The sequence below is a fragment of the Gouania willdenowi genome, chromosome 16 (assembly GCF_900634775.1).
Source record: "Gouania willdenowi chromosome 16, fGouWil2.1, whole genome shotgun sequence".
Classification (NCBI taxonomy): domain Eukaryota; kingdom Metazoa; phylum Chordata; class Actinopteri; order Blenniiformes; family Gobiesocidae; genus Gouania; species Gouania willdenowi.
The window spans coordinates 39,576,238-39,601,490 of NC_041059.1; the positions used below are offsets into that span (position 1 = coordinate 39,576,238).

At 37.2% G+C, this 25,253-nt stretch overlaps 2 protein-coding genes across 5 annotated transcripts in view; both read right to left on the reverse strand.

Annotated features, from left to right (window-relative positions):
* Nucleotides 1-13,866, reverse strand: part of ube2e2 (ubiquitin-conjugating enzyme E2E 2) — a 46,249-nt gene extending 32,383 nt beyond the window's left edge. For 3 of the 4 annotated variants that reach the window (XM_028470056.1, XM_028470054.1, XM_028470057.1), the window contains exons 1-3: nucleotides 13,711-13,866; nucleotides 9,997-10,186; nucleotides 6,986-7,036 (exon numbers count right to left, since the gene is read on the reverse strand). In XM_028470056.1, coding sequence (XP_028325857.1) covers nucleotides 6,986-7,036; nucleotides 9,997-10,178 — 233 coding nt within the window. In that variant the 5' untranslated portion in view covers nucleotides 10,179-10,186; nucleotides 13,711-13,866. Of the gene's footprint in view, nucleotides 1-6,985; nucleotides 7,037-9,996; nucleotides 10,187-13,705 lie in introns of all 4 variants that reach the window. The other variant, XM_028470055.1, reaches the window with a different exon arrangement.
* LOC114477622 (NACHT, LRR and PYD domains-containing protein 3-like) overlaps nucleotides 1-25,253 on the reverse strand; it is a 425,926-nt gene that overhangs the window by 90,207 nt on the left and 310,466 nt on the right. The gene's annotated exons all lie outside the window — the stretch shown is intronic.

Genomic DNA, 25,253 nt, shown 5'->3' on the forward strand with positions numbered 1-25,253 from the left:
ATTAGGACTGGAGGAGAATCAGTGAGGAGGTGGTAGTAACAGGTAAAAGTTCTCTGTGTAGCACTGAGCTAGCATAGCATTAGCCGCTAATCACACCGACTTTTTTCACTGGTGGTTCACTGGTGGTTTTTCACTGTCTGCTGAAGTAAGGAGCTGTGCTCCACAGCTCCTCACTTCAGCAGACAGTGAAACTCAATGAGTTGTTTGTGTCGCTGGTGGGCGGTGCATAGATGCGCATATGAAGCGAATGGAAACATTTTTTGATCATGTGACACATGCAAAACGTTTCGTACGGGAGATACGGTGCCACAGAAGAAGCATTTGGTGTGAAACGCAGCACAAGAATCCCAACAACATAGTATTTAAGGTTTATTTTCCCAAACCCGCCTGTTTTCTGGAGTTTTAGCCTCTAAAAAGTCACTTTCTGACCAATTCTAAAACCGGGCTGTGAGTGGGCGTGTCTACAGATGCGAACTCTACTTAACAGCTGATCACTAGCAACTTTTTTTTGTTATTCACACATTCTTGTTGTTGTCTTCAGCCAAAAAACTGCACATTATACTAAAACATGACTATTTAGGCGGATATTGTGATTATCTGCTTAAAGAGCAGATGAATTTTGCACACAGTGCAGCAACAGCAAAAGCAGCTGTTCCAGCTGCTTCAAACACTTACCAGAGTTGCTACGTTGCTTTATTGTCATCATCTCATGTAGAGATTACAGGAATAGTCCATTGAAGGTGATAATTCACTGTTTTGTTCAACCACTGTGTCAGATTGTGTCGCAAACACAGTGTTGCCAGATTGGTGGTTCGTGTTTGGGCTGTTCTAAGATGTGATTGGGCTGGAAATTCTCCATCTGATCTGGCAACACCGATTCCCGATTTCACGTGTGACGTCACAAATGTAGAAAATTTGAAACAAAGCAATTCTACACAAACCACAAACAAACGACTGGATGGGTTGATTTCACATTGTGTGTGCTGCTGGACACAAAATAAATAAATAACTAAATAAATGCTCTCCCATATCAACCACGGCCCGGATGTGATGGTGATGTGCAATCAGTCCGGGCCTGTAACCATGGCACCCCTGTTCTACACAAAAGACAACGAGCTGTTCAGAGTCGTTTCTAGATTTCCAACACACAAGTTTCACTTCCAGACCTCCAGGTTTACAAAGAGCCTTTCTTTGTTTACGTCTCAAACTGCAGTAAACGGCGTTTTCACACCGACAAAAATCTGCTGCACACATGTGAGGAGCATGAATCTAGGCCACAGTGTTCACTGTCAAACAAGCATCACAGAGGAAGCATTAAGGCTAAATTATAGCCTGTGTGTGTGTGTGTGTGTGTGTGTGTGTGTGTGTGTACACAGTAGGAGCCCATTTATTCCCCTTTGACAAACTTTGTGGGAGGAGAAATGTGATGAGTGGATTGTTTGTGTGGGTCGAGCTTTGCTTTGTTACCAGGAGCAAAGATTCAACATCACGATGACATTATTTATATTCATAAAAGCATAAAATGACAGAAAAAAAAACAAGAATGACCACACAAATACACACTTTATCAACAAAAAATGACGAGAAAAACAAACAAAATTGGAGCAAAATTACACAAAAGGCCAGAAAAACACATGAATACAAAAATACACAATATAAATACATAAAAAACACAAATTGACAGCGAAAATACATTAAAAGACAGAAAAATACCAAAGACAACACATCAACAAAGACTCAAAACAGTAGAAATACACAAAAGCACAGAAAAACACAAATATTACAATAAAAATACACAAAATGAACATAAAAATACACAAGAGAACAAGAACAAACAAAATGACAGTGAAGTCGCTCCAGGCTATAATTCTGAAAACTCAATTCCTTTGATTTGCATCGACTTAAACATGTTTTAAATATCTTTATTCCTGTGAGTTTTCCTTTATTGTTGATGAATATTATCATCTTATCATATATTTATGTCAGGCTTTATGAATGAATTTAGTCATGTTTGGATGTTTATTACTGTCTTTAATGTGTGGAGGAGGAGCATGTGACTAAAATCAGACAATGGGGCCAAGAACTCATGGACACGCCTCCTCATGAATATTAAACAGCTTCCGTTCCCGCTGCGCTTAATGAGAGCGCGCTGACAAATGATCTCAGCCGTGTGGTTCACACAGAAACCTCACGGATGAGACGCACACACGGCGTGTTTCTGTGCAGCACGTCGTTAGAGGGAGAATGACACAATATATCATGAAAAGACAACGGAAACACAAAACGACGGGAAAAATACATGAAAGAACGTATGAGGTGACGTTGAATAGAGGCAAGGTTCACATAAATCACCAGTTTGTGACAAAAAGCTGAGAAAAACGTCTTTTTCTGAAAAAACCTATTAGTGACTTTGACAGGCATCAGTAAAGCACTGTGTGCAGAAGTGTGTGTGTGTGTGTGTGTGTGTGTGTGTGTGTGTGTGTAGAGATCCAGATGTGTCCGCGGGTCGATAACGTTATAAACAGAACTCAAAAAAACTTATTGTAAACAGGGGAAGATCAATCACTGCTTATGTCGTTTCAGATGAGACGGTAACAAAAAAGTAACATGCGCTCAGTACAGAACAGGAAGTAAACGGGTCTGACTGAACTCTGACCTCACGTTACTATGGCTCCCTTAAAGGGACAGTCCTCAGAAGGCCATCAGTACAGCGCGTCTGTGCGTGTGCTAGTAGTGGCAACTGTTTATATATTATATAGCTGATAAATTCACAAATGTCAGTAATAATAAATAAATAATTGAGAGTTAATTATAATAATTAAAACTGTAAAACACTTGCACAAATGTACATAATGAGTTTTCTAAATGTTGATATTGTTCTCTACACTTATATTAATAAAGGTGTTATTTTAAGGGTTTGTCTCTGAAAAAAGGTACGTTATGTTATGATAGTTAGAGGGAAACTCACAGAGAAAACATTAATACATAATAAGTGTTGCCTTTCTGGTTTGATTTGATCATATATCATGTTATAGATTGAAAATAGAGCTTTGTTTTTTAAAAACGGCCATATTGCCCAGCCCGACTAGGAGCCATAATATTGGATATTTGTGTATGTGTGAGACTAGGGCTGCTAACTGTGGTCGTTTAGTCAATTAATTGGTCGCTAACGTTGTGGTCGACCAAGATTTTTATCAGTTTCAATATGTTTAAAAAAAAAAAAAATGCAATACACTGATATAGGTGATAAGGATTAAATATAATGTATTTAATGCCTAAACATGATTCTATGTTCAGCAACAGCTGTGAGTGCTGCTTCAGTTGTCACTGCACAGTGTGCTGTCCTCAGAGCAGAGAGGAATTCATTAAGAAGCACAAGCATCCACTATTGAATCAATCCTTGTTCTGCACAAGAACATGGATTATCTTTATATTTGATACATAGATTATGTAAATAGATCCACTGCTGTTTGTTTCCCCATGCGCTGATCTGATGTTGACATTAACAGTTTATTAATAAAAACAGGCCTACCACTAATACAAATGTAAATATGTCATTTGTATGAGGAAAAAATACGTTTTAATTGTGACCAAAACTTAATATTTGTCTCTTTTTCTGTCTCCTCGTCCTCCTCTGCACCTGATCATTCATTTTACCTTTTTTTTTTCTTGGTCGCTACGTGTGCCATAATGTTGGTCGACCACCCATTTCCTTGGTTGACTACAGCACTATGAGAGACTGTGTTTGGTTGCTGTGGTCACATGACAGGCGGTAGAGGGCGTGTATTTACGGCTGTCAGGAGCAGAGAGGACAGCTGAGCAGACAGATTCACTTTGCTTTGTTCACCTTGTCTGGTCTCCATCACATGCTGTTACATGTGGTAAAGAAGTGAACATGAACTCATCCACTGTGTTAACTGGGAAAGTCACTGTTTTATTAAATCACTAAAACCTGATTTCAAGACTCAGTGTGCTTCATCGCCATGGCAGCAGCACGTTTGACAGATACAGAAACTATTCCTTTATATATATATTAAAAGATAATATTTATAGATTAATACATGAGAATATATGTATCAATAGAGAATATATATATACTGTATATATACTGTAGATTAATAGATGAGAATATATATACGTGTGTGTGTGTGTGTGTGTGTGTCTGTGTGAGTGAGTGACAGCGGAAAGGACTGATCGCTTGTTTTCCTTCTCACTTTGACCAAACGTTTACAGCACTGATCATTTACAGTTTAAATAATCAACTTACAGAGTTACTAAAGGATGAATTCACTCAGAATGTAGACTTGTTCAAGGAGTTAAAGCTGCAGTTCATAGAATCCTCTCTCCACCCCGTTTTTTAAGTTGAAATGGAAACCGAACCTCCCTTACTGACATATTTTCTGAACACTCTTAGTGACTTTTTTCTTAATATAGACTAGTGACAAATGTATGAACTTTATCTTGTGTTATTGGAGATTTTTCTGGTGTTTTAGATCACTATCACTCCACTTCCAGACTATAGAATGAATTCACCTTAAATAAGCGTATCTTGGTTTACAGGTGTCTGTTCTCACTCTGTGTGTGTGTGTGTGTGTGTGTGTGTGTGTGTGTGTGCGTGTGTGTGTGTGTGTGTCAGACCCTGCGCAGTCACGGGGAACTGCATTGCATTTTTTTAAAGGTTGGTATTGAAACTGAAACTGATGCTATTTTTATGACCCTGCAGTATCAGGTATTATCGTATTACCGTCCAACCCTAATCAGGACTCAAGAATCTCTCCTTCAAACTAATGATGAACATGAAATGAATCACTGAAACAAAGTGACGTCATTAACCACTGGGAACACTCAGCACTCATTAGTAAGAATACAAAATAAATAAGTAATAATAACAGCTGACGCTTGGACTCGAGGAAAACGGACAGGAAAAAAAAAAAAAAACTGAATTCACAAATTGAAAAACTACAATTTTGGAACAACTTCACACATTTACACACTATAGTTATCTACCAAAAAACATGGAAAAAGTTTGACAAAAGGACCAATGTGTCCTATTCAGCCCATAATCTCTCACTATGTGTAACAGATACAGTAGTGATCATGGTATTCTATGACTGTAATGTGAAAAGGCTTTAGCTGAACTGGTGACATCACAGTAGAAGCTCCTCCAGTCACACGCTGTGACGGGTTTTACTAATGATGTTCTGGGACTATGTCACACATTTCAATGGGATTTTTCCTAAGGGTTAGCATTGTGGCTAGCGTTGCACTCGTGACCTATTCAGCATGATTTTTTAAGTAACCTTCCAGTTTGTTAATCCATAAAAATATTAAAATAAATAACAGTAGAGGACTTGATCAACCTTATTTATCAAGTTTGGTATGATTTCAGGAAATGTAGAAGCAGTAAAGTGACCGGAACTAAAGTGAAAGTGTAACGTAATGATGACATCAGTAAACGCAACACACACGCAGTTTTTGTAGTCAATGTATTGTAATTTTTTTAAAGTTTTTTCGGTCATTTTGTACGTTTACTTTGGGGGCCGCACAAATACACCCGTGGGCTGCGTGTGGCCCTCAGGCCGCTAGTTGCCTGTGTCTGCTCTGGAGTCTTCATGAAGAATTGCTCTCTTTTTTGTCAGTTTATCCTCGATTTAGACCAGTCACCTGGTTCCTGCGGCATGATGCTGCCACCACCGTGCTTCACAGTGCAGGGCTCGAAACTGCGACCAAATTGGTTGCATATGCGACTATTTTTTCAGTGTGTGTGAGTGAAAATGTCATCTGGTCGCATCTGTGCGAGTGCGTAGGGTGACCTTATTTTGAAAATCCAAAAGGAGGAAACTTCCTGGTCCTCCGAGTCTTCCTGTGAATCAGGGTCCGACATGTCCTCAAACACACGCTACTGCATCACCAACACTAGGGACAGACACGGTCTGTGCTGCGTTCAAGCAACCTGTGGCTCTTTGACTCTTATGTAATGGCTCCCTATAGCTTTAAAAAAAACATGATTCAATTTGTTAACCAAGAAATAAATCACGTTGTACAATGACTCAGCACTTTCCTAAAACATCAACTTTCCTGCACCTGTGGCTAACCTTAAGTTTTAAATCCCTGGTAAGAAACTAAACCAACAAAAACACTATTTCTGGAAGAAAATACAGATTTTAATTGTGTGGGAACAGATTCATTTAACCACCAATGTACAGGTTAAATATGTATGTTTTATGTGTGGCAAGAAATTAGTAATTAGCATGTGTTGATCACATGATCATGTGTTTCAAATACATGAACTAAAAAAATCTTCTTTATATAACATTGTGTTCATGTAAACTGAGATGTGTAAGAATTTGAAGATGTTGAAGACTTAGGAGACCCCACTATCAGAGCTGGACCCTCTGAATTTAATTCCATGGGGTGAAACAATGCAGATGCTAAGTTGGTTATGCTACTGTAAAGTTAATTCAAGTACAGCATTTCTACAAAATAATACAAACAGAATACATGTAACCTGTTGTTACGTCTTCTTTTAAAATGATGTAAAATAAATAACCTGTTATTTCAGCCACTGCTTGTTGCAGAAAAACTTAATATTGTCACTAAAACCTGCAAATATTTTGCAAATATCATATCTGGACTCATTGTCAATCTTTACTTCAACTACAGTACGCCAGTTAAGTCAACTATTCATCAGCATGAATGGCAATGCCGTAACCCCCCTGCTCCCCCCCACTCTATATATAAAAAAAAATAAAAAATAAAAAAGAGGGTGCAACCAACTGAGAAAGTGAGTCACATCAGTGCCACCACTGGATAGTTTGTGTAGAACCCTGCAGTGTGCTACGGTTCTCAACATGCAGAATTCTCAGAACCCTCTAAAGATCTGATCACCTCTGTCTTGAGCCAGAGCGACTCTCTAAAGCTACAGCGACACAATGACAAGCAGCGTGTGCACGGAGAAAGGGGCGGAGCCACATCCGGTCCTTACCTGCAGTTTGGAGGCGGGTCTAATGTTATCTCTGCCAGCTCTTTCTGAATCCTGTAAAAAAACACAAACCATAATGTTTAGTTCAACAAGTAATGAAAAAACCAGTATTACACCAGTTTATCCAACAGTTTTACCACTTTATCCAACAGTTTTACCACTTTATCCAACAGTTTTACCACTTTATCCAACAGTTTTACCACTTTATCCAACAGTTTTACCACTTTATCCAACAGTTTTACCACTTTATCCAACAGTTTTACCACTTTATCCAACAGTTTTACCACTTTATCCAACAGTTTTACCACTTTATCCAACAGTTTTACCACTTTATCCAACAGTTTTACCACTTTATCCAACAGTTTTACCACTTTATCCAACAGTTTTACCACTTATCCAACAGTTTTACCACTTTATCCAACAGTTTTACCACTTTATCCAACAGTTTTACCACTTTATCCAACAGTTTTACCACTTTATCCAACAGTTTTACCAGTTTATCCAACAGTTTTACCACTTTATCCAACAGTTTTACCAGTTTATCCAACAGTTTTACCAGTTTATCTAACAGTTTTACCACTTTATCCAACAGTTTTACCACTTTATCCAACAGTTTTACCACTTTATCCAACAGTTTTACCACTTTATCCAACAGTTTTACCACTTTATCCAACAGTTTTACCACTTTATCCAACAGTTATACCACTTTATCCAACAGTTTTACCACTTTATCCAACAGTTTTACCACTTTATCCAACAGTTATACCACTTTATCCAACAGTTATACCACTTTATCCAACAGTTATACCACTTTATCCAACAGTTATACCACTTTATCCAACAGTTATACCAGTTTATCTAACAGTTATACCACTTTATCTAACAGTTATACCACTTTATCTAACAGTTATACCACTTTATCTAACAGTTATACCAGTTTAACTAACAGTAAAATGAAATGAAAGGATTAATTTATCCTATAATAATCTTTATTTCCTAAACTCAGATCTGCACCAATCAGAATCTAATAACAATGGGCAGCTCATTTTACAAGAGAACTTATTGGTCAGGAAAAACTATGAATGAAAAATAATAAACAAAATCTCAACTTAGTGTAAACAGGTTCTTTACAAACACCAATAAATGTTAATACATCAACATTAGACACATTAAAAAAGGCTACAATAACTGCTGACTCACTTTATGAGCTGATATTTTATGGAATATATGAGTGCATGTGGGGCACTATAAGTGTTATTGTAAGTAATTTATTTATTTCCTCACATAAAATAAAAATATTTTCTAAAAAAAAGCACATGAAATGCAAAAATAACTTTAGTGTTTTTACTGCTGATGAATCTTGTTTATTTATCTTATAATGAGTTTCATAAAGTTATGATTGATAAACATTTCTCAGATTTTCTATAATTAAACCAGATCAAGCTGATGATTTAATCATTCACTATATTTATGTGTAATAATTTCAATAGTCTAATGGGACCAGCGGGGGCGGTGGTGGTTCTGCACGTCAGAGCTTCCGTAAACAATGTTCTGCTCCAGAGAATAATACGTTGACAACAAACAGAGGCAGTTTTGTTCGTGGAACACGATTTTTGGGGCATTCTTGGCTAAATTGAGGGACAAATGGCCCTCGCTGATTTCAGACATGGGAATTTATCGTTTAAACCGTGGGATGACATATTCTTATTGGTGAGAATGTTTTTGACGATAAATCATAAACGATAAAATATCACACATTCCTACTACGTAGTACAGGGCCTGAGGGGTTTTTAGCATGAATGTGTGTATTTTTGCTGTTTTGTGTAGTTTTCTGTCATTGTGTGTGGTTTAGGAGTCCGTTTTTGTATTTTTGTTGTCTTACATTTTGGTTTTTGGTGTAAATGAGTGTATTTCTGCTGAGTTTAGTGTATTTTTCCTGTTATTACCTCTGCCAAGCATGATGCACACAGCAGTAAGGTTATGTTTACCCTCCATTTGACTCTGTCAGTTAGCAAGATAACTAGAAAAGTTATGAACAGATTTGGATGAAATTTTCAGGAAAATTGACAAATGGGACAAGGAACAGCTGATTACATTTTTGGTGATGTTCTGGCTACAAAAAAATTAAATATATATATAAATATATATTGCATTAAATTTCCCATCCACACTGTGGGACTTCTTGTTGATGATGTCATAGGTTCTTTCAGCGTCTACAGCTCAATGTTGACAGGTAGTCATGGTAATTAGGGGCGTCCCGATCCGATATTGATGTCGGATATCGGTCCGATATCAGCCAGAAAAGGAATATTGGATTTTATCGGACTGCATCTAAAACCTACGATATAAGCGCTAAGATACGTATTTGTTGTTTTTGTCCCCGCCCTCAGTTGTTCCCACCATATACTGACAATAAAAAATAACTGAAGTGAACTTTAATTGCTGACCAATGTTCTCTGTTTGAGTGACATCACTTGATCAAGCCTTTTCTAACATTCCACACAATATAAAGAGTAATAGAAGCATGTAGGATTCATGCTGAAATCGCATCAATATCGGCATCGGCCAATACGCAGAGCTGCAATATCAGTATCGTACCAGAAGTGCAAAAGTTCTATCAGGACATCCCTGTACATTTTGCTTTTTATTTAGTGTATTTCTGCAGTAAATTTGTGTATTTTTGCTGTGTTGTGTATTTTTCTGTCTTTTTTGTGTGTTTCTGTCATTATGGATGTTTTTTGTCATATACAGTATGTATTTTTGTGTATCATTTAGTGTTTTTGCCGTAAATTAGTCATTTTGTGTGGTTTATGAGTCTGTTTGTTTTTTTTGTTGTTGTCTTGTACGTTTTAGTTGTCATTTAGTGTGTTTTTGGTGTGAATTAAGTGTATTTTTCTGGGTGATTTTGTGCATTCCTTTGGGAGCTCACACAGCGTCAGTGAGCAGTCGTCCATATCTGCAGTAGACTGTGGCGTATTCTAAGTGTTTGAACATGTTCCATGTTTTTCTCTCACCTTTTGGCGCTGGTGGACAGTTTAGCAGCAGTTTTACTGGAGATCTTGGTCTCTTTCTTTTTGGGCTGTGCTTGTTCACGCTCTCGCTCCTGCTCGGCCGGTACTGATTCCCTTTGTTCAATGTCTGAGCTTCCCCCGCTGGTGCTGGGACTGTCGTCCGGTCTCTGTACTTCACTGGACATCGTGGGCCCTGGAGGGGGGGAGGAGGAGGATTAGAGCCAGGTTTCACTGAACACTTCCATAGAAAGGTTGGATTTAAGCTCTAACACAAGCCATTCTAATCTACTCTTCAGTGATGTTGGACGTGCTGAGCCTCAATGGTTCATCTCACTCTGATTTTACATTTTTAAATCTGAGGTTACCCATTTCTGTTTCATCATCTTTCTCTGACCTCTTAAGCCCCAGACCCTTTTCTCCCAGAATCCCATACCCATAACAAATAACATTTTCCTAAGCTTCTACATGACCAACATGGCTAATTTCTGTTCAGATTGAAGTCGGACCCTTTGTGGTTACAGATGATGTGACATTTTGAAAATATATGATACAGAGTGACAATAAATCATGTTTTCAATACATAAATCTGTAGTCCACTTAAAAAAACCTAGAGATTTACGTCAAATATAAAGCCAATTATCATTATTAAAGGCTGTAAAAGCAGAAATAACTGAACTCATGTACATGGACATCAACTGCAGCAAGTTTGATGATAATAATAAACATTAGGCCAGAGACATGTTTTTGTACAAAAAAGTTCAGGCAGAAACCCACTGTGCCACAACTGTGCCAAAGTTCTCCACGTTTGTAACTGTAGTGTCAGTCAAATTCATTCCAGTCATTGTTAGTCTTATGTTTGATCACTAAATGTTGCAATTTGGCTTTAAATAAAAACATCCATTTTTAATCAGGTCTTTGCAGTGCCATGTGCAATGCTGTGTGTGGTACGTTACATTTTGGGTGTTTTCATTTGTTTGCCTCTCAATATTTTTTGATTTTAAAGGATCGTTGTATGAAATTTTGCCACTATTGTTTTTATATTTTTATTTGCTCGATTCCAAAGTCCCGTGTATTGGAAGTGTATAGAAAATGAAATATGCATCATACTGACACTTAGTAACCTTGTGACCAAATTTGCCCCATTGACTCCCATTGTAACCACATATTTTTCATATACTGTAATCATGACATATCATAATGCTTTTTCAATAATACCGAATAGATCAGAGCCTCTACCTTCAAAAAATAAAAGGAAAATATGTTTACGTGTAATGACCTCCTACCAACTGCGGAAATTTCACTGAAGGCCTGGATTTCTAATCTTGTAAAATATAAAAAGTGTACAAGTGTATTTTTTTTTCTTTAAAACTGTCCTTGTGCCGAAAATAATAATGCATTAAATAAAATTATGCTATCAATTAATGACACGGTCAAGGCTGTAATATTTTTCATCACAAATATTTCACTTTAACCCTCATTTTTGGAAATACTGCATATTTAGTGTTTTTCCTGCTGAAAAAAATTGAGGTTCTCGTGATAAAAAGTCAATAGAAACATGAAATGGTTTGAAATGTATAATACATGTTATATCTATGGATAGGTCTGAAGTAGTTGAAAAAAATCTGATGCGGTGGAAGTAAAAAAAAATCATGACATTTTTATTGCACTTTTATGAGACGAACCGTTTGTGTATACGAGGTGTACAAACGTATGTACATTTAAAGGAGTGCACAACGGTTAAATCACAATCAATATCAGGGTTCTCACCAGCGCTGTTGATTGTAGGGGCCCCAACGTTGTAATTTTGCTCCCCTATGAAGCAATGGCGCCCCCTACGCTCCGTGTTCAGCAAAGTCGGGGGATTTTCTCCTGTTTTTTTCCTATTTTTTTGTTTTTTTTAAATCGGTACTGTCGTAATAATTGCATCTGCACACAATCTACATTTATCTATACACAATCTACATCTATAGACCTATACACAATCTACATTAGGGCTGGGTATCGCTAGGTTCCTCATGATACAATATATCACAATATTTTGTGATAACGATATCGCTATACAGTGATAATCGATATATCACGGGAAAATGATTCCGCGATACATCACGATATCTGTCACTGAATAAATTCAGAATTTAACTACTGCACTGAATCCATTTCACAGGAATTACAAAACATTGTCAATTATTTTCACATGAATAACAGGGGAGTAAAACACAGTGTGTACAGTACACTGACTCTTCTTAACACACACTGACCACAACTAGTCACATGACCTTGTGTTATGTTTAAGTCTTTAAGGGAAAACTGATACTAAATCATGATTCACCAAAATATTGTTAATAATGTGCAAATTAACTTTAAATCATTAAAAACAAAATGAATGCAGAAAAGAGTCATTTCAGTGCTAATATTATCATCTTCTCTGTAAACATGGACACATATCAGCGCTGAATGAACTTGTTTTATGAAAACTTCACTGCATATGAAAAATAAATATTTCAACCCTGACATTGATGGTCTCGCCCACAACATCTTCTGTAGCTCTGATGAGATGTGAACACACTGAACAGGTGAAGCTGCTGCTCGACACGAGAAACGGACGTTTCTGAGGCACATTAAAGTTAAGCAGGCACTGGTGGACTCTGTATGTAGGAGTCACTGATTGTGTAGTTTTTTGCCAGTTTAAACTGGGTTTCAGATGGATTAGGAGCTGTTTAATGCAGCCAAGACGGGAGGAGGAGGGCGGTGCGCCTAATAAGCGCTCCCCAGAAACACGTATTCCCCATAAAAAAAGGTTCCTTTCTTCTCACAGTGACGCATTTCATGCCGATTCTGTCCATTTGATTTTGTCCGTGATTCCATTAACGTGGATTTTATAGGGCCTTATACTTAATTTGTGCAATAGGAAGGATTATACAGTATATATATATATATATATATTTTAATAAAAAAATAAATATCAATGTTTGGCACCAGTGAATTGATAACGTATTGCGAGACGAAACATCGCGATATATCATCATATTGAGATACTGTCACACTCCTAATCTACATCTATATATAATCTACATCTATGTATACATACACACTACATCTATTGATCTAATCATACACAATCTACACCTATTTATACACACTACAGCTTTAAATCTATACACAATCTACATCTATACATAATCTACATGTATCTATATATACACACAATCTACATCTATAGATCTATTTATACACACACTACATCTATATATCTCTACATAATCTCCATCTATTCACAATCTATTTATCTATACACACTGCATCTATAGATCTATTTAGACACATAGTACACCTATTTATCTATTCACAATCTACATCTATACATCTGTCTATACAGATGAATAAACGCTCTGTATGATAAATAAATAAATAAACACAGGTAGGTCAGCACGAGGCGCACATCGGAGGAGAGGAGGGGGTGATGCGTTCACTGACCACGGACAGACGGGTATTTATGGGGGGTGGGGGTGGGGGGGGCATCGTGGGCGCTGACACAAAGGGAGCCCCCCTCCCCTCTTTTCTGCTCCACCCCCCGCCCCCACTCCTTCTTTTTTCCGTCTTTACCGGGAGGAAAAACAAGGCCACTTTCCCGCGGGACAGCCGTAGACTTAGCGCGTCGGTCTCGTGCCGTGTCCGTGGCTCTTCCATAATGTCACGTGTGGGTCGGACTGACCTTACCTGTCGGTGGCCGTCGGTGCTCGGTAGCGCGTGCTAATCCTGGAAGGCAGGAGTCCTCGAGCACGGTCCGTCCGCTCGCTCCCGCGTCCTTGCTATTTAACTGATTACAGTCAGGCAGAGCTGGACGCCTGCGTGCGCGCCCCCGATCTGCGCGCTACGCTCGTGCACGAGGGCCGCCAGTGGCTGCCTGCGTCGGCAGCGCGATGCCACTTTGACGATTCAGTAAACACAGAAAATAAATGAATGAATAAATACATGAAGAGTGTATACAGACACGGCTCGCGGGCCACGTGCGGCCCCCAAAACAAACACAATCACAAAAACACACAAAACGACAACCAAAAACAGAAAAATACTCCAATGACAACAAACAAACTGAAAATTACAGAAAACCCCCAAAACAACAACAATAAACATACTAAATTAGATGAAAAAACCCCCACAAAAACATTCCTTCAGTTCGTAAAAAAACAAGCATGAACCGCAGGTTGGAAAACCTTGATCTAGACTGAGGAAAGTAAGGACATGTAAGGGCCTATACTACAAAGCTAGATTACCTCTTATTGCACAAACTTCCGGAATTTAATCAGTGTGTGCTGCAAAGCTTTCTACTGTCTTACAGGGTTAAATCACCATGGTAACTTACGCTGAACGACTAACCTGGTCGGGACCAGGTTTTGTTCTTGCTCGGATCTGAGCAAGTGCTAAAGCTAAATAAAGATTATTAATGATAAATGCATTCCTTTCATTTACCAATTACATCCTTTAGGATAGATATATTTCCATAGACAGTATGTTATATATTTCCAGAGATGGCAAAAATACCCAGATTCCTCACTTGAATAGAAGTAAAATACATATGTAAAAAAACGACTTGAGTAAAAGTAAAAAGTACTGATCCAAATATCTACTCATGTAAAAGTAAAAAGTACAGGCTCTGAAATGTACTCAAAATACTTTTAAATGTAAAAACTATTTCTGTTGCAAAGTTATTAAACACAGGATCATTTATAAAGAATCTACTTTAGCAATATTATTGTTTGAACAAACACTACCTGTCTAGTATCTTAATGTAATTCACTATATAATCCTTTAGGTATTTGTATTGTACACTTAAGGTTAACACATCACACTTCTGAACATTATCTACAGCCCTAGTTATGACATAAAGCTCTGATGTTGGTGTTGGTGTTGGTCTTGAGACCAAATTTGAAAGGTCTCGGTCTCGTCTCGGACTCTGGATTTTCCGTCAAGACCGTTGGAGACCAGCACTAATTCCTGCTATTTTTAAACTTTTTTTTTAATGTGATGATAACACGGAGAAGAACGGGATAAAACAATCCTTTATTCATTCTATAATCCACAACCTTCCTTAATGTGACTGAGTGATGTGTGTGACACACACACACACACACAAGCAGGAGAGAGAGGCGGAGCTAAACATGTCCGCTAACTTGTTGGTTGTGAAATTTGGTTTCACGAACCATAAAGAATACGTTTGTAAAAGCAGAGCAAAGAGGAAACACTGTGGTGTGTAGGTGACAGACATGTTATTTCTTGGTAGAAATACTTGTAAACACTTGCTGTACATTCAGCTGACATAAAAATATTGTTTTCAAATATGTAGAATAATTGTGAATTTATCAGTAGCAGTAGTAGTTTAATATTTGAGTTCATTTTTTGCAGGCACCTTTTTAGTATTTAATATTAAAGAGAGAATGTTATTTAACTGTTGAACCTTGTCATAATTTTGTTTATTTATATATTTTTTTGAATTAAAAAAAAAATGTTTATGGTCTTGTCTTGGTCTCGGTGCATTCTGGTCTCAGGCAAGTCTTGGTCTCGGATAGTGTGGTCTTGAACACAACACTAATAAAAGTAACTGGGGGTTGGGGTCGGTGGCGGGATGCGCTGGGTGCTCGGCTGCTTGGGGCTTCCTAGGATGTGTTTGTGTGGGGGGCGGTGGCTGCTCGGCCGTGGGGGGGATGACCTGGGGTTCCTTGGCCCCCACTCTTTCTGCTGGCCTGGCTGCATCTGCGAGCCCGGGGCTGTTCCTGGGTTTGCAGAGGCAGTTTTTGCACATATACTGGTCTACGATCCACTGGCACGCCTTGGGATGTGAGAAAAACTCATACTGGGCTTAACTTTAGACACGTTAATCCCAAATACCTGCTTTAGGTATTACCACTCACTCATTCCCCCTGTCCACAGCCACCACCATTATAGCTAAGCTTCACACGTAAATGACAACTTTTCATCAGGCTTCTCCCCACTCGCCATCTCTGCTGCTTCATCAAATCTGTAGTGGTTGTGTGTGTGTGGCACATGTGTAAAAACACTGGCTCTGATTGGCTACCGTGAAACATGACGCACCTTAGCCAATCATAATCTCTCACCTTGTTTTTAACCCACCTCCTCACTACAGCTGAGTAAGAAGCCAGGGGTGTTTTCAGATCACAGTTTATTCAATCAGTGTATGTAACGCACCACATTTAACGTTCAGTAAGGTTAAATGTAAAAAATAATTAGTTAGATTACCCCGTTACAGAAAAAAAAATAACGCCATTATTTTAAACGCTGTTATTCCAAACACTGGTCATAACCAGGGGTGAACGCAACGATTTTGATCTGGTTCTCAAAGAGCACCAGAGGTTGTTTCTTGGTGGCGCTCATTTTATTTAATGTCTGAGTCATGGGACAAATATTTTTTCTGATAAAATAAGATTCAATACAAAATTGGCAGTTAAAGAAAACCTACAGATAACATCTGACTTCATAAAATGAAAAAGAAAAAAACCCACAAGTTTCACTATAACATTTCTGCTGTAAACAGTAGTGGTTCACTTTAATAGATCAGTTTAACACTAGTTCATAACTGTCTAGTTTTGGATTTGAAAATAAGGGAAATTTTCTGGCGCCCACTACCAGTCGTCCCACCCCCCAACCAAGCTCCAGTATCTCTTATATTTTAATACAAGTGTACAATAAATCTAAAATAGCCACTTATCAACCACTTACTAAATATAATAATGTGATTATAATCTGGTAGGTCGACCTTTATTAACATTGAAATGCTGTGAACATTCCTACTAGAGCTGGATATATGGACCAAAACTCATATCAATATATTTCCCAAAATGGTGATTTATGACATAAATCTAGATAATTTTATTTCAAATAAAGTCTGACCAGAAAAACAATTCTGGGTTAAATTTGCTGATGCAACAAACAGCTCCATATATATATGTCATATCCTGCTGCTCTTTAGGAAGGTAAACTCTCTGTCACATTTTACAACGTATTTAAATGAGTTCTTTGGTTTTTTTCACCAGAACGTCTTCATTCATCATCTCTTTTCTGAGGTTTATTGCTGATGTCAGCACTAATGTCGCGAGAACTGCCACTCAGGCCATTTCAGGTTTGAGTTCTCGCGAGGCTAGTGACGACGTTCAGTTTAGTAAGGCATCTTTTAATTATTATTACATTAAAATACGGGATATGTACGGGAAAATACTAATACAGGAAGATGTCGGGAAAGAGGGGTAAAATACAGGAGTTGCCCAGCCAAAACAGGATACTTGACAGTTATGCAGTAGTATTCAAATGATCACTAACCCATTTGGATGTGGTGCTTATTTTAATATTTTTAGCGCTCATGAGCACTTCATGTCCTTCTCTGATGTCACCTGGTTTCTACTAACAGCACTGTGCAGCCCTAATGGTGTTATTTGTTTTGGCCACTAGCTTAGTAGCGCTGTGCATATGACGTATGAAGAGGACACTTGACATGTATTTGTTTCTTTTTACAGCAGCAGGCTGAAGTAGTGATTGTACTTCCACACTGTAAACACCAGTTTTAAATCAAAAAACTGCTCCAGGCTCCACATTGTTGTCTCCTCGCTGTCAGCACAAGCCTGGTAGCCACGCCCACTTACCTAAACTCTGTCACTCATTGGCTTACCATGAAATTTCACTCTATCTTCAGCCAATCATCATTACTTGTAGGTCCGTGTAAGCCCTCCCCCTCTCCTTACTATCAGCTTCTGTCTGATCCTGGCTGCGTGAGTGAGCCGCTGGGTCAGAACAGTTGACATATTAAACAAATCACCTCCGTAATATCTCTAAAATCAGGAATACCTTGGCCCAGAGTGATGCTAAAAACTAATTCATGCATTTGTTATAGACTAAATTGTAACTCTGTACAGTCAGGATGTCCTAGTAACTCACTATAAAGTCTTCAGTTCATTCAGAATGCTGCAGCTCAGGGCCGGCCCGTGGCATAGACAGTATAGACAAATGCTAGGGTCACAAAATTGGGGGGAAAAAAACAGAAAAAAGTTTCTTTTTCTTTTTTTTTTTAATTGTATTTTTTTCTTTTATTAATTAAACAATCAAAGCGCTGATATTGTTAGAAAACTAAACTTGGTAGTATTATTAATAGTTTTAATGAAAAAAAAAAAAAAAGTGTTACTCCCGCCCCCCCAAATCGATTGACAGGTTGTCAGAGGTGGCCCAGGCAGCTGGACCAGTTGTTTACTGTTTACTGCTGCACCACGTGGCGTCATGTCTAAACAACCAAACTAATGATCTCTAAAAAGAAGAAAAAAAACAGAAAGAAGAGGAGGAAAACATGGAAACGCCAGAGGTAAGCCAGTGTTTGAAGATCCATCTTAAATTATATCTCTAAATTATAAATAAATATCTAAATATTTATCAATTTCTAATCAGATCATGCATATCCTATGACTTGGTTTGATTGATAGACTAGCTCGTGGGTTCATATTCTTTCTTTCAACTTCAGATTCACTGAGGAAATGTGACGATGTCATCGACGACTTCACTGCAGTGACGTGCAGTCAGGGTAGGCAAGGTAGGCAGTGCCTACCCAAGGGTGAATTGATATTTTGATTATTTGTTTTAATTATAATAAAATTATAAATTATTTATTCTTTCAATTTCCGATAGCCTACAATACCTATAAGTTTGAAAGTATCACCATTTTGTGCTTTTCATATCCCAAATTACTGAACATCGCTATTTCCTAACTTCTGTAAGGCAGGAGGAGGCCACACCCCTTCTCAAAGGTATGTTGTTGCTTTGCCTCTGTTCCCATAGTGTGTTTTTATGTGTTTGTACATGCGCAGTCAGTTCCCCAAGATGAAAACCATTTACGTCCAAAGACAGCTTTCTACGCTGCTTTTGGATGTAAACGCGCTATGCTAAATGCTATACCTAAGTTCACAGTGCATTAGTGAATTGATATCTCGTGACCGCTGCTGCTACGTTCTCTAGCTAGTGGGCGGGATAACACTACAGTCAGGATGACAGCGCTAGAGATGATAGAGAAACTTTTTTTGAGGAAAAACAACAGCTTTTAAAAGATGGAGAACAACACCTGAGTTACCAGACCTTCAGCAAAGGTAAGATCAGAACATAGTTGGTAGTTTCTACAGTGAATGGAACAAAAGGAAGGATTGACTTTGCGGATGCTCCTCACTGAGGCTGTTCTGAGTTGTTGTTGTTGTTGTCATTTTCTCCATGTTTCTGTGTTTCCAACACAAACAACAGATATTCTGCCGAGTTATGAGATATATCTTGTTGGGAGAGTATGGAGGCTATATTAAATAATTGTTTATGTTTCTTTAATGGTGTTTATGATGTTGATTTTGTTAGATGGATAAATGCTTGTTCATGTGGCTCTTGTTAGGTTTTTTCTTTCTTATTATGAATTTTAAATTTTCATAAGCGGATTGAGATGACTTTGTTGTAAATTGTGCTATACAAATAAAGTTGAATTGAACTGAATTAACACTTGTCAGCAGAAACATATGGAATTGTCATTGGTGGTCTCCATTTGGAACGCCCTGCCTACCCAACCCTAGTGGTCACGGCACGTCACGGCTTCACTGGCAGGAAAACCAGGAGAATAAACTTGTTTGGCTGCTTGTATTTCACAACACAACGTCATTAGAAGTCGCTTGAAGTTCAAAACTTTCAACTTTGAACGACTTCCAGCAACTCAGACTGCGAGTTTGAATCCCATCTTTTGCATTGATTTTGAATGTATTCTAGTCCAGAGTTTTTCAACTTTTTTTGAGCCAAGGTACATGTTTTAATCAAAAAAAATTCTCAAGGCACACCACCAGCCAAAAATGCTAAAAAAATGAAACCATGCTGCCTATATAACAATATACAGCCATTCTTATCAAAGTGTTTTGAATAGCAATCAAATAACACAAAGAGAAACATTTTTATGAAATTTAATATTTCTTCTTTCTAATACGTAAAAAGTGCTATTAACAATCTGCAATCATTCTTATACATAGGAATCAAATGAACAACAGTAAATTCAATCTAAAAGAATAAAAATCCGGCAGAAGATACTCTGAATGTCAAATGAATTTCTGTGAATGCGACCATGTCGGAAATGAACTGAATAAATAAATAAAATAATAAGATGGATGGATGGATGGATGGATATATTTATTTTTTCAAATAAAAAGTGTAATTAACAAAATGCAGTCATTCTTATCAAAGTGTCTTGAATAACAATAAATATGTTAGAACTAATTTAATTTTATTCTGTTAAATGTTATTTGGTTTTATAATGTTTATTTTTTACATGATTAAATTTTACATTATACTTATATAATATATATATTATTAGTAGTAAATACATTTACAATATATTTATATAATTACATTTTGTTTCTTTGTTGGTAAACATTAGGAGTGTTTAGATCAATTAGGTAAAAATGAATAATTTCCCACAGCACACCTGATCATTTCTCACGGCACACAGTGGTTGAAAAACCATGATCTAGTCAACAGAACTGACTTGCATTCTGTGTGAACGCACCTTAAAGCTGAAGTATGTACATTATTTGTGCTTCATTTGGTCAAAAATCCATAATCACCTTTGAGCATATTGTAATCTAAAGTGTTCTGAGAGAACTTGTACACTTTGGCATATTCTCTTGGCTCTGTGTTGAAGCTTTAGAACTTTAAGAGTGTGACGTGACTGGTACATTCCACGCATGTTCATGTCCTCTGTAGTAAAAGTGCAATGACTGACATTTCATCAGGAGAATTCTCCGTCACAGCACTAGACACAACGGTTAAAAGAGCAAAGCAAGATTTAAAAGGAAGAGACATTTGGAGAACAACCAGAATAAAAGACGTGTGTGTACATGTGTGTGTCTTTGTGTTTGTGTGTGTGTGTGTGTGTGCGTGCGTGTGCGTGTGTGTGTGCGCGTGTGTGTGTGCGCTTGCGTGTGCGTGTATTTGTGTGTGTGTGTTTGTGTGTGCGCGTGTGTGTGCGTGTGTGTGTGTGTGTGTGTGTGTGTTTGTGTGTGTGTTTTTTTGTGTGTGTGTGCGCGTGTGTGTGCTCGTGCGTGCGTGTGTGTGTGTGTGTGTGTGTGCGTGTGTGTGTGTTTGTGTGTATTTGTGTGTGTGTGTGTTTGTGTGTGTGTGTCTGTGAGTGTATGTGTGTATGTGTGTGTTTTTGTGTGTGCGTGTGTGCGTACGTGTGTGTGCGTGCGTGCGTGTGTGTGCGTACGTGTGTGTGTAGCTTCCAGAAGTTTTTGGGAGGAAGCCTACAAATGACTGTCTTTAGTGGTTTATTTTTTCTGCGCTCGTATCAAAGCTGTCATTTCTCTCGTACACACTGAAACACCCTCACTGATCATTTTTACTGTTGGTACTAAATTGTGGAATGAAAAATGCTGCTCCTACTCTCTCTGTACATAACTGTAGTAATGTCTATATACTGTTGTATGTTTTTGGTGTTTCTTTGGTTTCATAATGTCCAGTCTACCTGGACTCTGGTAATGTGTTCATTTACAACCTGTAATAATCAGTAGAAGAAGAGTCTCCTCAGTACATTCATTAGAGCATCATCAGACAACCTATACAGTATGTGTGGAAACCATTGAAGTTATTTTAAAGAACAAAGTGAGCTCCACCGTTACATGTTTCATCCCCCACACACTCACCTGCTGTAGAACTCTGTAATAAAACATCACGTCTGTTCATTCTTTCATTTCCTCTTTACTAGATTCTCTGTGTTTTCCTTTGTTTGTTTCAGATTTTCTAGAGTTTTCCTGATTTTACTTTTCTGTTCTATGAACAACAGCCTCTCAGAGAACTCATGATTCTGGTTAAAGCAGACGAGTCATTAGTGTGTTCTGATTCAGGTCAAAGACTCGATTCTTTAACCTGTGAGTCTTTATGAAGTGAGCAGCTGAGATGATCTGAGATAAACAAACTGCCATGATGAAATGGAAATGCTACATTTTTACTGTATATTTGACAAAGTTTATTTAAAAAAATATTTTATTGATTGTAATTACATTTTTCAGTTTTAAGTTTGACTGCTTCAATATTATTAATGTATTTTAATTTACAAATATTTGATAATTACAAAATTGTTATAGTATTTACAGTTATAACTGTAAAATAGGGATGTAACGATTAATGTAAGGCAGTTAAAAATCGATTCATAGGTATCACGGTTCACATCGATTCTCTGAAAATTGAATTGCAGTACTTTTTATATATATATATATCTTTTATATATATATATCTTTTATATATATATATATATATATATATATATATATATCCTTATCTTGTCCAAATGCTGAGGCAGCGGACGGAATCTGCTACTACTTTCTTTCTGGCCGCCTTCTACTCTTAAACATGTTCATAAATGATTCCTTACCCCTATAACACCGAAAGAATATCTGTAATATGTGAATATCTGTAAAAGTCACATTTTTTTCTATTAGCTCTGTCTGCTAGCATAGCATCTCTCCTTCACTGCACATAATATCTGCATCCCAACCGACCACTGGATTACCAGCGCCCTCTGCTGGTCCAAACAAATATCTGACGTAAATACAGTGCAGACTGTTTTTTTTTTAAGTCCAATTGTTAAGGCACAAAATACATTTTCAGTTGCACTTTTGAAAAGAAAAAGAACTATTATGCAGTTTTGCATTGTTTACTACAGAACCAGAATTTAAATTAATAGGCTTATTTTTCATTTGTATTATTCCTTTATTTATTTCATTCAAGATTTATTTTTAGTTAAATTGCATTGTTTTGAATAGTTTATCAAGGAATTCTTTTGACAATGAAATATAAAAGGAAAATAGTACAGTATTTTTTAATTTTTTTTCCCCAAAAAAATAAAGGAATATTTTTCAATCATTATTTGTCTACAGTCCCATTTTGTAAAATAAATGGTGAGAGAATCGTATCGTGAACCCAGTATCGTGAATGGAATTGTATCTGGAGTTGAGTGAATCGTTACATCCCTAATGTAAAAGGTAGATTGCAAAGAGTTGTCTGTGATAGAAGTAGCTCATGAGCTGAAAAAGGTTGGATACCGCCGGTGTAGAGCACCTCACAATAAAGAAATAATTATTTAAAAATATGAAAAATTTAAATCCATAATTCAGACCAATAACAACACTGTTGCTGCAGTATAAGCAGCACACACCGATGAAATCCTGTAAGTTAGCCCAATAAGAGGAAATCAGGCCCCTCGAGCCTCTGAAACAAAAAGTTGAGAAACGCTGCGGTATGTTCGACCTCACAGGTCGGACTTAACTTTAATACTTTTCAAAACATGTTTAAGTCGATGAAAATCAATGGAATCGAGTTTTCAGGCAGGCGACGTCTAGCCTGGAACGACTTCACTGTGGATCTTGTTTTGTGTATTTTTGTGTTCATTTTGGGTCATTGTGTCATTTATGTTTGCTAGAGAGTGATTGGTTTGAGCAAAAAGGGCAAACAGGAAGTGAAGCAAACGTAACGTAGAGCAGATACAGACGTCGCCAAAATGGAATACGGGTTTGAAGAATGAAATGTAGTTTATTCCTACTACTTTTTCAGGTATTTTAGTTTGAAAAGCAGCCACCGGTGCCCAGTATGTGATCAGTAGCAACATGACTGATTTAATTAAGAATCAAAGTGTTTAGAAAAGTGCTTTAATGAACGTTTGAATGAAACAGTCAGGTTGTTAATGTGTGACTCTACTGAATGTTGGTCGAACACATCATTCACTGCTTGTATATAAGTGAACATCAAACTCTCTCTTTCTGTCCTTTCTTCCCCTCTTTCAACGTTTCCTTTGACTGTTTGTACTCGTCTGTTTCAGCGTGATTCAACACCTCTGTGACGTTCTAACTGAATACTTTGTTTCCATGGAGTATTTAGGAAAAGCAGAGGCTGTGAAACGGCTCCTCCCTCCTCAGCACCGAGCCTTCCTGAGCTCTTTCTCTGCTTCAAATCAAACGTCCAGCTTCACAAAGGGACTTCACATCGTTTTAGTTTCAGATCCAGCACACACAGGCTGAACGTTAGCACACAATCCATTCACAAAAGCACAACACAAGGGCCACATTTGGCCCTCAGTCTAATTCTGCACATATGACTCAGAAAATCTAAAAAACACCAACAAAAACACACAAGACAACAACAAAAAGCTTAAAACATTACAAAAAGTATACAATAGTGCAACAAAATACACAAAACAACAATAAAAATACACAAAGCAGCAATGAAAATACACAGTAATGACACAAAAACCACATAAAATAAAGAAAATTCCACAAAATGACAACAAAAACACACAGAAATGACTCCAGAACGCACAAAATAATAATAATAACACGCAAAATGAAAAGAAAAACAGAAAATATGAATACAAAAAAACCCCAGAAAATTACTTAAAAAACACACAAAACAGCAACAAAAAGCTTATGACAAAATACACAAAAGGGCAATAAAAATACAGGAACGACTCCTAAACACACAAAATAATAAAAACTTACAAAATGAAAAGAAAAACAGACATTATGACAACAAAAAGCCATAAAATGACTTCAAAAACACACAAAACAGCAACAGGAATACACAGGAATGATTAAATGAACAAAAAAATACACACTGTGACAACAAAAATACAATGCATTGGGAGGTTGGGAGGGTTACTTGCTTTAAATCACTTACTTTGGAATCAGTAACTTACTCTAAGTATCACTATATTAAAGTAATGTAACACATTACTTTTAGGTACTTTTTGGATTACTTCAATACCAAACATGCAAATAAAGACACAAAATGATAGAATACGTGTAACCTGTTCACTGTATTATTTTAAACAAACATAAAATCACCTTTTATTGTCACACTGTATTAAAGGAAATGTTTTAGTTTAACACAGAGTGAGAGAACCCACAGTGGTTTAAATAAATAAGATTATCAATACATTTACTCATTTACTAGAAAAGTACTCGGAGAGCGCAGACCTTCACCAAGCAGCTCAAGCTCAGCTAACACACTCCGGTCATGGTAACATGGTAAACTCAGGTTTACCATGACTACCTGTCAACACTGAGCAGACTCTGAGAGAACCTATGACATCATCAACAAGAAGTTCCACAGTATGGATACTATATATATATATATATATATATATATATATATATATATATATATATATATATGTATGTATATATATATATGTTTGTTTG